The 13895-nt window shown below is 40.3% G+C and overlaps 1 protein-coding gene across 1 annotated transcript in view; it reads left to right on the plus strand.

Moving 5' to 3' along the window:
* tmprss3a (transmembrane serine protease 3a) overlaps positions 1-12706 on the plus strand; it is a 120408-nt gene extending 107702 nt beyond the window's left edge. Inside the window, exons 9-12 of the mRNA XM_084689321.1 lie at positions 792-961; positions 11912-12007; positions 12155-12297; positions 12530-12706. Coding sequence (XP_084545447.1) covers positions 792-961; positions 11912-12007; positions 12155-12297; positions 12530-12706 — 586 coding nt within the window. The remainder of the gene's footprint in view (positions 1-791; positions 962-11911; positions 12008-12154; positions 12298-12529) is intronic.
* The last annotated feature ends 1189 nt before the right edge of the window (positions 12707-13895 follow it).

The following is a 13895-nucleotide window of genomic DNA, read 5'->3' on the forward strand; positions in this document are numbered from 1 at the left end:
TGGTTTTGGACGAATATTGGGCTTTTTGACAGGGTTTGGTTTCGGACAAATATTGGGCGTTTTGACGGGGTGTGGCCGAACCCTACGACGTAATGACACCTCCGTCGATTATGGGAAGGTGTATACGTAGGTGGACCATTCAATGCACTAGGCTGAGAGAAAGTGAAAATGGAACTTGTGAGCAGAAAGTGTTGTTTGGCAGTACTTTTAGTCAAAAGAAGGCGATTCAAGTCGAGCGAAATGTTAAATTTGCAATGCCGATTTGTCTCATGGTGGCAAGGACCCTATACAATACACAACATCTCCGCTGTTAAAACATTTGTGTATGACACATCCCCAAAAAAATCCAGAAATCTAAATGGCTAATATTTTGGATATTGATTGGATCTTGAGATAGGGTAAATATAGGCATATGGCAATTGTCAAAATAGTTTTTCCCACATAGTCTTCCTCGCATAATGTTGCCTATTCTTTTTTTTTACAGTTAAAATACAATAAAATGAAAAATACACTGCTATGAATGTTGTTTACTTCATGAATGTGTTTACTGTGTTAATGGACTGAGGATGGGAGAAGGATTCGGTATTCGGTTTTGGATTTGGCAGAATCTTAAGCAGTGGCTTCGGTATTCGGCCAAACCCCAAAAATCTGGATTTGGTGCATCCCTGGTTAAATTATAGTTCTCTCTGAATGTTTTTTCATCTAGTTTAGTCCATATGTGTCTTAGCTTCATACCCAGAGAATAAATTGAACCTACCCTCTACCGAGCATCATTACACTTACCTTCTCAGGTTTGCATACCCTACCCTGTGGGCAGTGCATGTAGGATTGATAGAGCAACCAGTCAACGGAGCTCAGGCTTTGGCTGTGGAGAAGATAATCTACCACGACCGCTACCGTCCAAAAGGCCTGGACTATGACATTGCTCTGATGAAATTGGCAGAACCACTGATATTTAACGGTATGGGACAGTTAATAATTGTATTAATGACCATGCCAGCATCTCTGAAATAGATTGCTGTCTTGTCTCCACTAGAACGTTATCACTAAGTGTGATTATATAATTAAGTATAAAGAGTACCACATGATTTGAGAGAGTAACACGCTTTTACAAGAATAATGATCAGGTCAGACATGTTCTAGCTAAGTCTGTCTCTTTGAGGCATGGTCAGAGGACAACATGTAAATTGAATAGAGAAAAACAGAGCACACAGCCAAAATGTGTTTGTTATACAATCAGGCAGACACTGACTATTATACACAACATACACTATTTGTTGACACAAATAGTTAATCACATGGCAGCAACTCAATTCATTTAGGCATGTAGACGTGGTCAAGACAACTTGCTGAAGTTCAAACCGAACATCAGCCTACCTGAGTATTGTTTCTGACCATGTCCATCCCTTTATGACCACTGTGTACCCATCTTCTGATGGCTACTTCCAGCAGAATAATGCACCATGTCACAATGCTCAAATCATCTCAAACTGGTTTCTTGAACATGACAATGAGTTCACTGTACTCCAATGGCCTCCACAAATCTGCAGCAAAATCTCTGAGGAATGTTTCTAACACCTTGTTGAAACTATGCCACAAACAATTAAGGCAGTTCTGAAGGCAAAAGGGGGTCCAACCCGGTACTAGCGAGATATACCTAATAAAGTGGCCAGTGAGTGTAGTTTACAATAGGAACACACAGTAAATAGTAATGAAAAATTAGATCAAGTACAAGACGGATAAATAAGGCAAAGCAGATCTACCTATTGTAATTGACATTAGCACATAGGAAATCCTTTATTTCTCCCACAATTCTCTGCAGGCCTACCTCCCTTCTTTTCTTGGGAACATTCCCTCTCCAAAAATGGGTGTGTATATGTAACCAGACCAGACCTCAGGATCCAAGTGCAGAGGGTTTATTGAATAACAGGGCCGTGCAGGAACAGGCAGAGGTAAAAAAAAATGCCATGATGAATGGCAGACAGTTGGGCACTTGGTCTGATTTTTGCCACTCTAGAGGGCATTTTAGAAACACTTTTTCAACTCTGGGGGCACCAGGCAGTCACCCCTTGAGTCTTCCAGTGGACCTGGATACACCCATGGGGACAGTATATTGCACCTATAACATCGGGGAATCCAGGAGAGGATGAAGTAATATAGTAGCCTGCTCCTAACCAGACCCTCGTACATTTCATTTGTACAGAGGGTCTGGGATCTCTCCATTGACAAACGTTAACTTCCTTGAAGGTGGATCCTCTGTTGAAGTTGAAAACTATTGGATCTGCCCAGAGCCACTCTGATTTGCCATAACCAATCGCAAGTGTTCGCCTTAGCCAACTCCTTCACCACTATTGTAACAGAGCTTGCTGCCGTAGCTGGAAAATCAAACTTTTACGAACCCCGTGGGGAGGAGGGCCACAACATCATGGCCAATAACAAAACTAAGCAAGGAATATTCTTGCTCCGGCTTTAACCTATGGATATTCGGCAGCGTTGCCACAACCGCAGAATAGCTTCGCTCGCATCTTTCTCCGCCGCCATTACTGAACTGCTCAAACTAGTGCACAACATTAACGTCATCGTTCTCAGCCACTCCCTCTGTTCGCTGATTGGACCTACAAAAAATGTGTTTCTGGAAACCGACTTCAAAGTCAAGCTCCCAGACCTAGTACAGAAGCAAAATCCAAATCGAGCGGAAGTACGTAGGAGGGCAGAGCCAGGCTAGTAATATAGAGGCTACTTTAAACAATGAAAATACTTAATACAATTGAATAAAAAGTCTCCTTGATTCTTTGTGTTTCAAGATGACCTGGAAAACTGATGATAATATTCAGGTACTGCTTTGGAGCAAGGTATAACCTTCATATTTCCTGGCATAGTTGCCTTTGCTAAACCTTTTTAAGTCACCAACCCTATTCAAGAATGTCCCACATGCAAAGACACACAGAGATGCAGACAGACCGAACAGTGGTCAAAGCTTGGCTAGAGTGAGTTTGCTTCCTTGTGTGTGATTCCAGCAGACTACATAGTCTAGGCCTACCTAAATAGACTGCAGTCTACTACTCTTCTTTCTATTAAAGTCTACTACTATCCTTTCTACTAAGGATGGTAGGCTGCTCTTATGTGTTCATTGCCATCCTTATGAGTTGCTTAAGTGTTTTTCTCAGTAATTTTTTTTAAAGAATGACAATAAAATGGATCTAGAACTATGCAGGGCCTGCTGAACCTATACCTCTTCCACAGATACTGGTCTCTGAAGACCCTTGGGGCTGGTGGGATAAACGCTCTTTGTATAATCTAAGCACCTTCATCCACAGGGTTGTCAAAGAATGGATACGCCATAATTGATTTAACTTGTCTAACTGCTCAGCGTATTTTCGAAGGCCTTATTTAATCAATTAACCAATGGCTTTTGAAAACAGTTAAAGTGACATTATTTCTTAACTTGTTTATTTAAATTAATAGATTCTTTGGAGATCAAGTAAACACATACATTCATTCCTGTTTGCACTTCAAACAGTTTGCACTTATGTTTCCGAACATGAAGTGCTTTGCACGCTTTAATTTACTCGACGGAACTGTCTTTTGAGATTCAGTTTCCGCTGTAATGCTATGCAACACATCTTAATTTAGCTCAACTTTTAGCCAAACACGGAGGAGGCTAGTTCAGAAGTATAAGTTACCTTGGTTAAGTAGCTAGAACTAGAATAAGCCACCTTAACAGAACTCTTGCTGAAGTAAACGAGACTTAACTAAATAAGTCTGGCGTTTCCTTAATCGACGTTGATGGAACACCCCCCTGTTCTCTTCACGTAATATGGTGTTGTTTGTGTCACAAACCATAAAACAAACATCCTGATGGATAAACACTTACTATATATGATAATATAGTAGCACAGGGCAAAGACACATAGCTATATAAAACAAAAGTTTTGAATCATCAAACTATTTCTCAATGTATATTTAAATACAGAAATATTTAAAGATTTCAAGGGCAATAATTCTTAGTTTTCACGTGACGTCACATTCCAAGGGGCACACGCACCCTCGGACGGCAAAAAAGTATTTCCGCTGCCCGCCATAAAGGCATACATTTTCTTTGAGTCTGTTGCTTTTGTGTTGCCAAAATGCCAGATAGTTGTTGTTCTATCGAATGAAGTAATCAAAGAGGACACAAGCCTGGGCTGTGTTTCTTTAGAATTTTGTCCGATAAAAAAAACCCAGTGAGGAGGAGATTGTGGATTTGTGCCATTAAACCTAACGTTACCTCTGTCTCCGGGGAGGGCAAAGAATGCCAGCCATCCAAATATACACGTATTTGCAGCCAACACTTCATCAAGCTCAAGTAAAGGCCCCGTCACACCATAACGTTATGGTCAACGTTCTCTGAATGTTCTAATCGTTCAATTTTGAGCGTTCTATAGCGAGGTGGACACATCTGCCGTGTGTCTAATGTGACTATAACACATGACTAGTGTGGGACTGACGCATGAGGAGCGTGTAACAGTGACCAAGTAAGACACCCCTGAACTATTAGCGTGACCACGTGTCACTGGCGCGCAACAACGTGTGACGAAAGCAAACGATGAATAACAATCAAGTAACGCTAGGTTAACGACTGACTAACGATAGCCAAAGGCATGCAACGTTAGTCAAACGTTCTTCAGCGTTATCCAGCGTTTAAAATTAAACCTTTGAATAACGCTGGTGTCCATGAGAACTTTTGTCCATGTTCAAAACATTTTTTGGGGACCAGCGTTCTCTGCCAATTACGACGATTACCAGCATCATCAGCTTCCACCCAACGCTCTTCTGGCACTATACCAGCGACCATGGACAATTACCAACGTTTCCTCTAATGTCATAGAACGTTGACCAGAACTTTATGGTGTGACGGCGCCTTTAAGTTGAACACAAGAATATACAGGTATATTAATCATGGTATTTTTTCGATATTCAACTGAATGTAAAACAAAGACAATGTGTGAGGCTTGTGTTAAGACTGATTGGTTTTTATTTACTTTTTTCACAGCATCCCAACTTTTTGGGAATTGAGGTTGTCATAAGTAAAAATGTAAGGAAAAGTTGACTTTCCGTTTGAATAGTTATTGTTTGAGAGAGAGGGGTTAGCTAGTTTACAGTCAGGGTGTCTACAGGTATAAACAGGTCAAATGTAAGACTTTTTAAGACCTTTTAATACCACTTCTACATTAAATTTAAGACCAAACTTACAATGTAAATACAAATCAAAAGTGGAAATATACAGTAATCTTTCCAAATAAACACACTAATGACTGTTGACCTGGAAAAGTCATGGAATTTTAAAATGGTTATTTCCAGGCCTGGAAAAGTGCTTGAAAAAAATAAAATCCCAAAAGTTTTGGAAAAGTAATGGAAAGTTGTTATCATATTTTCATGTTGTTCATTTATGCTGAGTTTTAAATAATGCACATGCTTTTAAAAGAAATACATTCAAAATATAAGCAGGCATACGCTTTCATACTAACTGAAAAGTTAGATGGCCATAGCAACAGTAACTCAGAGAAGCGCGAGGGATAATTCAAAATGCCAGGAAAGTGTAGATTTAACGATGCTTGGCTACAAATGGAAAGATACATTACAACAGACAAAGACCCGGGACGAGCAAAATGTTGGTTGTGTGGTGGAAAATCATTCGACATTTCAAACATGGGAGAGGCGGCATTAACTAGCCATTCCAAAGCTAGCAAACATCACAGCGCTGCTGCTAGCAAAGCTACAGCAGCCGGTGATGGGTGCTGGTAGCAAAGCTACATCACCGGCTTTCTCACCACAGCGAGGTCCACTGCTACGCCTAGCAGCAGGGGTCGATAACCGATGCTGTGACAAAAAAGTCCTAACTGCGGAGGTAATGTGGGCTGAAAGAGCTTATTTTCCCGACTATGACCGGCGTTCTATACATTATGTCGCTTATTACACGGCTACTTGCCAAAAAAATAACTTAACACAGTGTGTCTTTTTACAATTTAATTGTTACCATTCGTAGTGTTGATCAGCAGAAAAATAGTTTGTGAAAGACGTTGAACTTCATAGACGTTTAACATTATTTAGGCTTCAAATCAGCTGACGTCGCTAAGCAACAGAGTACGCTGGGGTTGAAAAGTTACCGGACTGCTTGCGGAGTGCTATGAAAGATGTGAATCCGAGGCAAAAAAGGCCACTTCCCGTGACAGCGGTCAAATATGCATAGCAAAGTAAAAAAAAAGAAGAAAATGTTCACCGCAGAACGTTGGGAAGCCCAATTTAAGTATTACGTACAGCCGTGTAATACAAACTTTTAACGTATACACCAAGATTTCACAAAAACTTTGGTCATGGAAATTTGGTTTAAAGTCATTGAAAAGGCATGGAAAAGTCATGGAAATCCGTTGGTCAAAATGTGTATGAACCCTGAGTACAGTTAAATGACAATAATCGGTTGAGTTTAAGAACATTGACAAAATGTGCGTAATTGCTCAGAGGTCAGATGGCATTGTTGGCTCTGGATTTCTGGATCGTAACATCCAGCGTTGTAGCGTTGACATCGTTGCTAGCGGTGGAAATGGTGCAGCAGAAAGTAGCAATTGCAGGATGCTGGCGTGCCTTTACGTAGTCTCTGTGTTTTTTGCTCTGCACGTGCGATTCCATCGCTCTGATCCCCATTGTCCTAAGTTTGAAATTCTTCCGACACGCAGTTCGCTTCATAAGCATTTACAGGCACCAACCCAAGACTACTACTTCTTTTGAAACCATTGTAATTGAACTTGAATTTCCCCATGTGTCTAAATTGAGTAGCTATCAACCATTGCTGTAGTACCTGTATTGCCGATGCTTTACGTCATCAAAATCTGCGCAGTAGGCTACGCTCTGACCTAACTATAGACAATGCAGCGCATATAGCTTACAAAATGTAATACTTTTTAAGGCCTTATTTTTGGAAAAGTGAGTTAAGACTTTTTAAGGACCCAAGGCCACCCTGACAGTAATGCTATCACATAGTCATCACATATATAAAAACCTTTTTAGGGGCAGAAATACGGCAGCGGGTGCTGTATATGGATCGCAAGTGCCCAACACTTGCAGTTTGTGTCTATATCTTTCCTTTTCTTTAGCTAAGAGGTGATCCAAAGAAACGTGGTAAGGTAAATTTGCCGGCTTTTGCTGCATCTCAACAGTGTGAGCCGCCATCGCCAGCAGCTTTCTGCCCTCCAGGTCACCGCCATGTCATGTGACTGAAAACTATGAATAAGGAGTCTTTGATAGGGTGATGCAGGCTCTGCTAGAGAAAACAGTATTGGGCCTCATTCACCAAATGTTCTTACGAACAAATTTGTTCTCAAACCCCACTTTCACAGAGATGTTTTCTTATTTTTGATGTTTTTTTTTTTTTTTACTTTTTTCATCCGTTCTAATTTAAAATTGAATATTTCTCTGCCTTATAATTTTCCAACTAATAATTTTCATAATTTTACACCTATGTTTTTGTTTTGTTTTAATAAATACACACTACACTTACACTTTTGCTCATTTGTAAAGCACTTGGAATTGTATGAATTGTGCTAGGCCTATATTAATACAGTAGGCCTATTTTACAATTGCTGTTTCCTAGTTTCCTAAACTCTTGACACAGTTAGCACAACATCCGTCTGTGTTGGCTCTACAATTACCAAATTTCTTGTTGCTTTGACACAAAATTCTTCTTCTTTTACACACAAGTTCAACCAAGACTAAAACAATTGATTTCTACTGCCCAATTTACCAATGCTTTCACACTGTATGTTGGAACAAATAACATCATGTCCAAAACCTAACTTATTAGTTAAAGCCAAAGTAAACAGCTGATCATATTGTAAATTGAAACACAAACATATCCCCTGTCTTTTATTCCATTGCTACTGAGAAACAGCTGGTTGAAGTTATGCAAATACTGTAAATCACAGCTGATTCCCAACTAGGAAACCCTCAGGTGTTGAGGTTCTTTCAATCGGATGACCATAAGGTATATACAGTAAGAGGACCTCTTTGGGCTAATCTTATGTGGAAAAAGAACAATACAGAGAAACACGAAGAAAGAAAGAATATGTAATGCCTGCACGAGGGAGGGGAAGACAAGTACCAGGACAAGGGATAGGAGTGGGGCAAGGGAGAGGAGTTAGAATGTGTGGTGGTGCTCAGAGAAGGGCCAGAGCTAGGGTAACTGATGAAATACTGTAAATGTATATATTGCATATTTCTTGCGGTAATGTTCTGTTGCAACTGAAGCCTTTACTGCAGCAATAATGTTTCTGTCTTCTTTTTTTCCAATACAGTAACCGTACATTCTATAAAGCTACCCTGAGATGGGTCATTAATAATTTGTTCTGAATTTATGCAACAAAAGAAACAAAATGCATGCATTTACTAAACCCAACAAAACAAAAATGTAAACAGGCTTCAAAAGAAACAGCATTGCAAAACACAATCTATGATCCATATACTGTGAGCCCTGACACATACACTGTATAATAGAATGCAGTTTTTGGCATTTCATCTGATGTTAGTGTTTGTTATGACATGTGCTATGATTGATTAAATGTTCCTGTTGAAAGCGAACGTGTGTTAGTGTTTTGGTAGACATGGGGCCTGTACTACGAATCAAGATCAACATGCTCTGGATTACTTTCAGTTACCCGGCTACGCGAAGCCTAACAATCGCAGTCACGATAAGCGGTATCACGACGGCGGTTATCAATTCTCTAACTCAACCCAGATCTTTCCAATCTAGAGACGTGCGCGTTCACATAAAGGGGCGGGGTTTGAACCGTATGTCCAATCGCAAACATGGACGAAACAAGAGCCGCATATTTCACGGAGGAGGAGCAGACAATCTTACAAACTTTGTCTGCTCCTCTTGCGTGAAATATTGTAATACAATCATATCAGGAATACAGACATATAATATAGGCAAAATTCAACAAAGTCGCTGCAGCCAATCTGGCAGAAAATAGCAGCTGTAAATGCGTAAGCTACATGACTTATTGAAGATGTGATCCTAATTACATGTGTGCATTCCACAACGTTAAACTTTTGTTGCTGTATTATTTTAGTTGCAACCCTGCAGTGGCAAACGATTGTGGGAGCAAATAAAAATAAAACCATAATTCAAAACGGTAAGCCAATACCTGTACATATTTTAAGTCCAACAAGTACAAGGCTGAATTGCCTGAACTAGTCCCTTTTTTAGGATATCTATCAGGGTCACCCCATGATGGAAGGAGTGGAAGGGGGCATTTCTTCAGACCCTGGTGGCAGCAGGTTGGAAGCCCAGGCATATGTATGTTTCAAGTAGCCTAATCTATGTGACCATGTTCACTCAACAATTATTTATGAATATTGTAGGAGTGAAATGTATTACTGTTCTCTGCAGTGACTGTGTCATCCCACTGTGCCATACAGAGGTAACAGTGAAACTAATCGTCATACGCCAGTATGTATGCCATATGTGGTTGCTGAATATTGATCCAATATACCATTTATATTCTCAAGTGGAGGTCCTAGATGATCAGGAAACTGTGTCTGCCTGCTCATTTTGGGGGTACACTTTTGAGTTGTATTTACCACTTGCAACACAGATGGTGAGAGTGTGTGAACGTGTGGCTGTGATTGAAGTGTCTGTGATAACTTACTAATGGTGGTGGTCTCAACATAAGACACAAGTCCTTAAAGTGCTCATTTCAAATATGACTCAATTGATTAAATGGCTATGGTGTTAAACTCAGCAGGAATAGGAACGTCTTCCTCCCCCTGAGCCTAGGGCCTCCACTTCAAAGCCAAGACAAAGACACAAGGTATAAGCAATGAACCTTGTAATAGTCAAATGGACAACTTCAACTTTGACAAAGTGTGCCTTGGAAAGGGACAATGTTCTTTTGTATTAGGTTGGAGCAGACAATGTGAGGGGCCCTGTATAAAAAAAAACCCTTGGAGCTCGATTATAAGAGGCTTTTAAAAACAAGGCTGGAGACAGAAAAACTGTAATATGAGAAGAGATAGTAATTGACTGAATGAATGACACTAAAATTAGTTACACTGACATATTTTTCTGTATTCCTAGGGAAGGGAGAACACATGAGGATGTATTTGTTAAACTTTGTTTTACGTTTTGGTCTTTTTAATACCTTTTTGTGGCTTTCTTGTTGTGCCTTTTGAATCTTTTCTGGGGGTTTTCACCACTTATCTCTTTCAATATCCTAAAAATGCCATAAAAGTGAATGAAACATCAAAATTCAATGAAAGTAGTGAAAGGATCATTTATGTATCACTTGTGAAGAGCTTTGTACAGATACCCATTGTTCTTCTTGGTTTGAAAGGTTTTGATTGGGGAAAAAAACACATTTCTGATATGGAAATGATTAGAAAATGGCTCAAAGCAACCCAAGGACAACATAATGGGTTAAGTTGTAAAATATGACATCATTTGCATACATTTCCAGAAGGGAAATCAGAACATTGAGCGAAAAACCTTGTTTCATTTTGTCAACATATTAGAGTCCAGTTTTACAAAGGGCACTTTGGAAATCTCTTTTTCATCACAACATCAATCAGAATATGGTGGCAACAGCCATTAAAGAAAATCTGTTGCAAATTGCGGAGCAGACCTTGTTCTTGCTCAGGTTCTCTGCATCACCTACACTATCAAAGTACCCATAGCGAAATAACAAAACAATATGCATACAGTCTGTGGGACTGTGAGTGCACAGCTTCAATGTGTCGCATTGGCCAAAAGAAGCTGGCAATATACGTAATTCCCTCTGCTAAGAACCTATATCTTTCAGAAAGATACTGATGAGGGTATGCGAAAGGGTTTTGTCAGTCTCTAAATGTTCTGTTTCTTCTGAGCGCACCTCAGACTATCCGCGCACCAAGCTCCACAGGATCTTCTATGAACGGTGACAACATTATCGTCAAGAATGAGTTAGTGGGCGGGGTTTTTATACCGGTTGATCTCTGATCTCCAACTTAACCTGCTCCCGACCAGGTTAGCCGTTCAGCATATGTTACCATGGCGATCTACCCCGGTAACAAGTGATCCTTCAATTCAAATCAATTATGTTAACATGGAACTTTGCCATCAAATAATAAGTGAATTATCACTGTATTTATAGGCCCAAAGTAGGCTTATTCCGCACAATAGGACTACACCACACAATGGCGTATTTATTGCTGCTGCAAAATGTTGCACATCGTTCCCAGAGGAGGGAACACATCTTCCTTGACCATACCGATTTATTTGCAGAGAGCAACGAGTAGGCTACCTTTTGGAACGCTTTAGGCTACCAAAAGCAGTCCTCATGGATATTTGTAACAGTCAACTGATTTCTAGGCTATGTTTTTTTGCTTAAGAATTCAGATTAAAGTTAAACCATTTATTTTTTCACTTCATCAGTTCTCCGCACTTCTCCAGATGCAAAGTTCACTGCATGAGTAATTGCATTCCATGTATCGGTTTTATTTAGTGCTTTGTATCCACAGTTGACGCTATTAAATATGTTGTTTGTCGCTAACTTGCAGCTGTACCTCCACTTCAGAATTATGGAGTTTTTCTGCCTTTTGTCGAGGCCTCCACCCGTTTTTACCATGTCGTTTTGACATTTCTCTGAGTGTGCACACGGCCCTGCCATATCATGCCCTTTAATGGGAATTAATGGGGCGTTTACCAAAATAGGAGCAACGGGGCACGAGCTTTCAACTTATGAAATATTGCGATTCATCATTCTAAGAACAAACCTGTGAACAAGTCTGCTGTTTAAGAACACTTCATGAATCACACAGATTTTTCTTAGAAACTTTCTTAAAAACAAATTTAAGAAATAACTTACAAGATATGTGTGAATACCTACCTTCTCTCCACCAGGTTATGTTGAGCCTATCTGTCTGCCTAACTTTGGGGAGAATTTTGAAGATGGATTGATATGCTGGATCTCAGGATGGGGGGCCACGGAGGATGGAGGTGAGTCCAGACATTCCTAAAACAGGCGTCTTGTTTTTAAGGGGTTGATGTTTGTCAAACCAAAGTTTTCAAGTTCTTTCAGGTTTAACTGAGTGTTAATGATACACACACAGCGAGTGAGGTTTTTTTTGTGTGTGTGTTGACCAGGCGAGGGCAGTGTTTCGATGCACTCTGCCCGGGTCCCCCTCATCTCCACTAAAGTGTGTAGTCAGCCAGGTGTCTACCAAGGCTTCATCTCCTCCTGGATGATTTGTGCTGGCTATCTTGAGGGAGGAACAGATTCCTGCCAGGTCGGCAAAAAAGCCCTAGGCTTAAGGTGGACATTTATGGTTGTAATTATTTAGGATTCTAAATAAATTAAAATTCTAGATTGTAATTAGTGCAAAAGTACCCCAAATAATTTGTTCAAATCAAAACAATGTGTTTTTCAAGCACACCATTAATTTGGATGATTTTCAAGAGTCACTGTGTTTCACCAGTGTTTGTTACCTGTGTCTGTTAACAGTGTGTGTGTTTCTGCAGGGGGACAGCGGTGGTCCTCTGGCCTGTGAAGATATGGCAGTGTGGAAGCTAGTGGGTGCCACTAGCTGGGGGCAGGGCTGTGCGGAGAGGAACAAGCCAGGGGTCTACACCCGCATTACTCAGTCCCTATATTGGATCCATCTACAGATGGAGGTGAGTCGGGAAGGGGAGACTTAATTTTACATTTTTACTTTATTTTGACAGTGGACAGAAACATGTGGTGATGGGTCACAATGTGCCACAATTCATACATAGTCTAAGGCACCCAAGATTTTTACATTAATATCGACCAGTGTTGAGTGTAACGCGTTACAGTAGTCAGACTACTTTTGTTAGGTAACAAGTAACTTAACACGTTACTTATTTAATTGAATGAATCCGTTACTAGTTTCTTGTTCTAACAAGTAACACGTTACTCAATTTAGTCTTTTGGTTGCGATTCCCTTAGCAGAATTTTGTACAATTCCAGGCAGAAGTCTAGTAGGCGTAGTAACCAAGGTTATTATAGTTTTGAATTTTTCACATTCACGCAGTCAGGGAAGCTTAATTTTTTCATGCCGGAGCTAAAAGGTATGCTTCAAACGACGGGACAGAAGAAAACTCGATCAACTAGTCACATTCAAAGCCAAATTGCTTTGAACATTTGTGGAACCTCAAGAATAGATTTGATATTGGACGTACAGCAAGGGTTGCCAACTTCCTCAACCCCAAATGAGGGACACTTTCTCCCCCTCTCCCCTGCTAATGTATGCAAATTCTGTGCCTGATGTGATGCTAGTTAGGGACTTCCATGGTTAATGCGCGTTAATATTTCCATGCACTCATGCTCCCTTCTGACATGCGCACCTGTTCGCAGTTCACTGAATATGAATACTGGCCGGCGAGGCTGTGATTGGAAAACGGGACTGGAGCTGTCCCGGACGGGACAAATCAAATCACCCATAAATCAGGATGTCCCGGACAAATCGGGACGGTTGGCAACCCTACTTACAGCGGAGACTAAATAGCTTCTCACCCCTTATTCACTAACATTACATTGATACCAGAGTAGCACTAAGCCCTTGTGTTGATTTCCCATGATTTCTCTTAGGATTGTTTGATGTTGCTATGCTAGCTGATTAGCTAGCTAAGGACACTTAATAACCTTAATCAATATAAATGGAAGAGTTCAATTTGCATGAAATAATTACTAGTTTTCTAGCGGATGTTATATTCTCCTCTATTTAACTCCTAAAATTATAATGGGAAAAGGTAAAAACCCTCAGGGTGCCTGTGCAACTTCGTAGGAAAGTGTTCATATTCACGGGTGCATAATCACATATATTAACGCAAGTTCATCACAAGCTAGCAGCTGCAAACTGTATGT

Source organism: Hypomesus nipponensis, chromosome 23 (assembly GCF_054491055.1).
Source record: "Hypomesus nipponensis isolate SF chromosome 23, ASM5449105v1, whole genome shotgun sequence".
Taxonomy (NCBI): Eukaryota; Metazoa; Chordata; class Actinopteri; order Osmeriformes; family Osmeridae; genus Hypomesus; species Hypomesus nipponensis.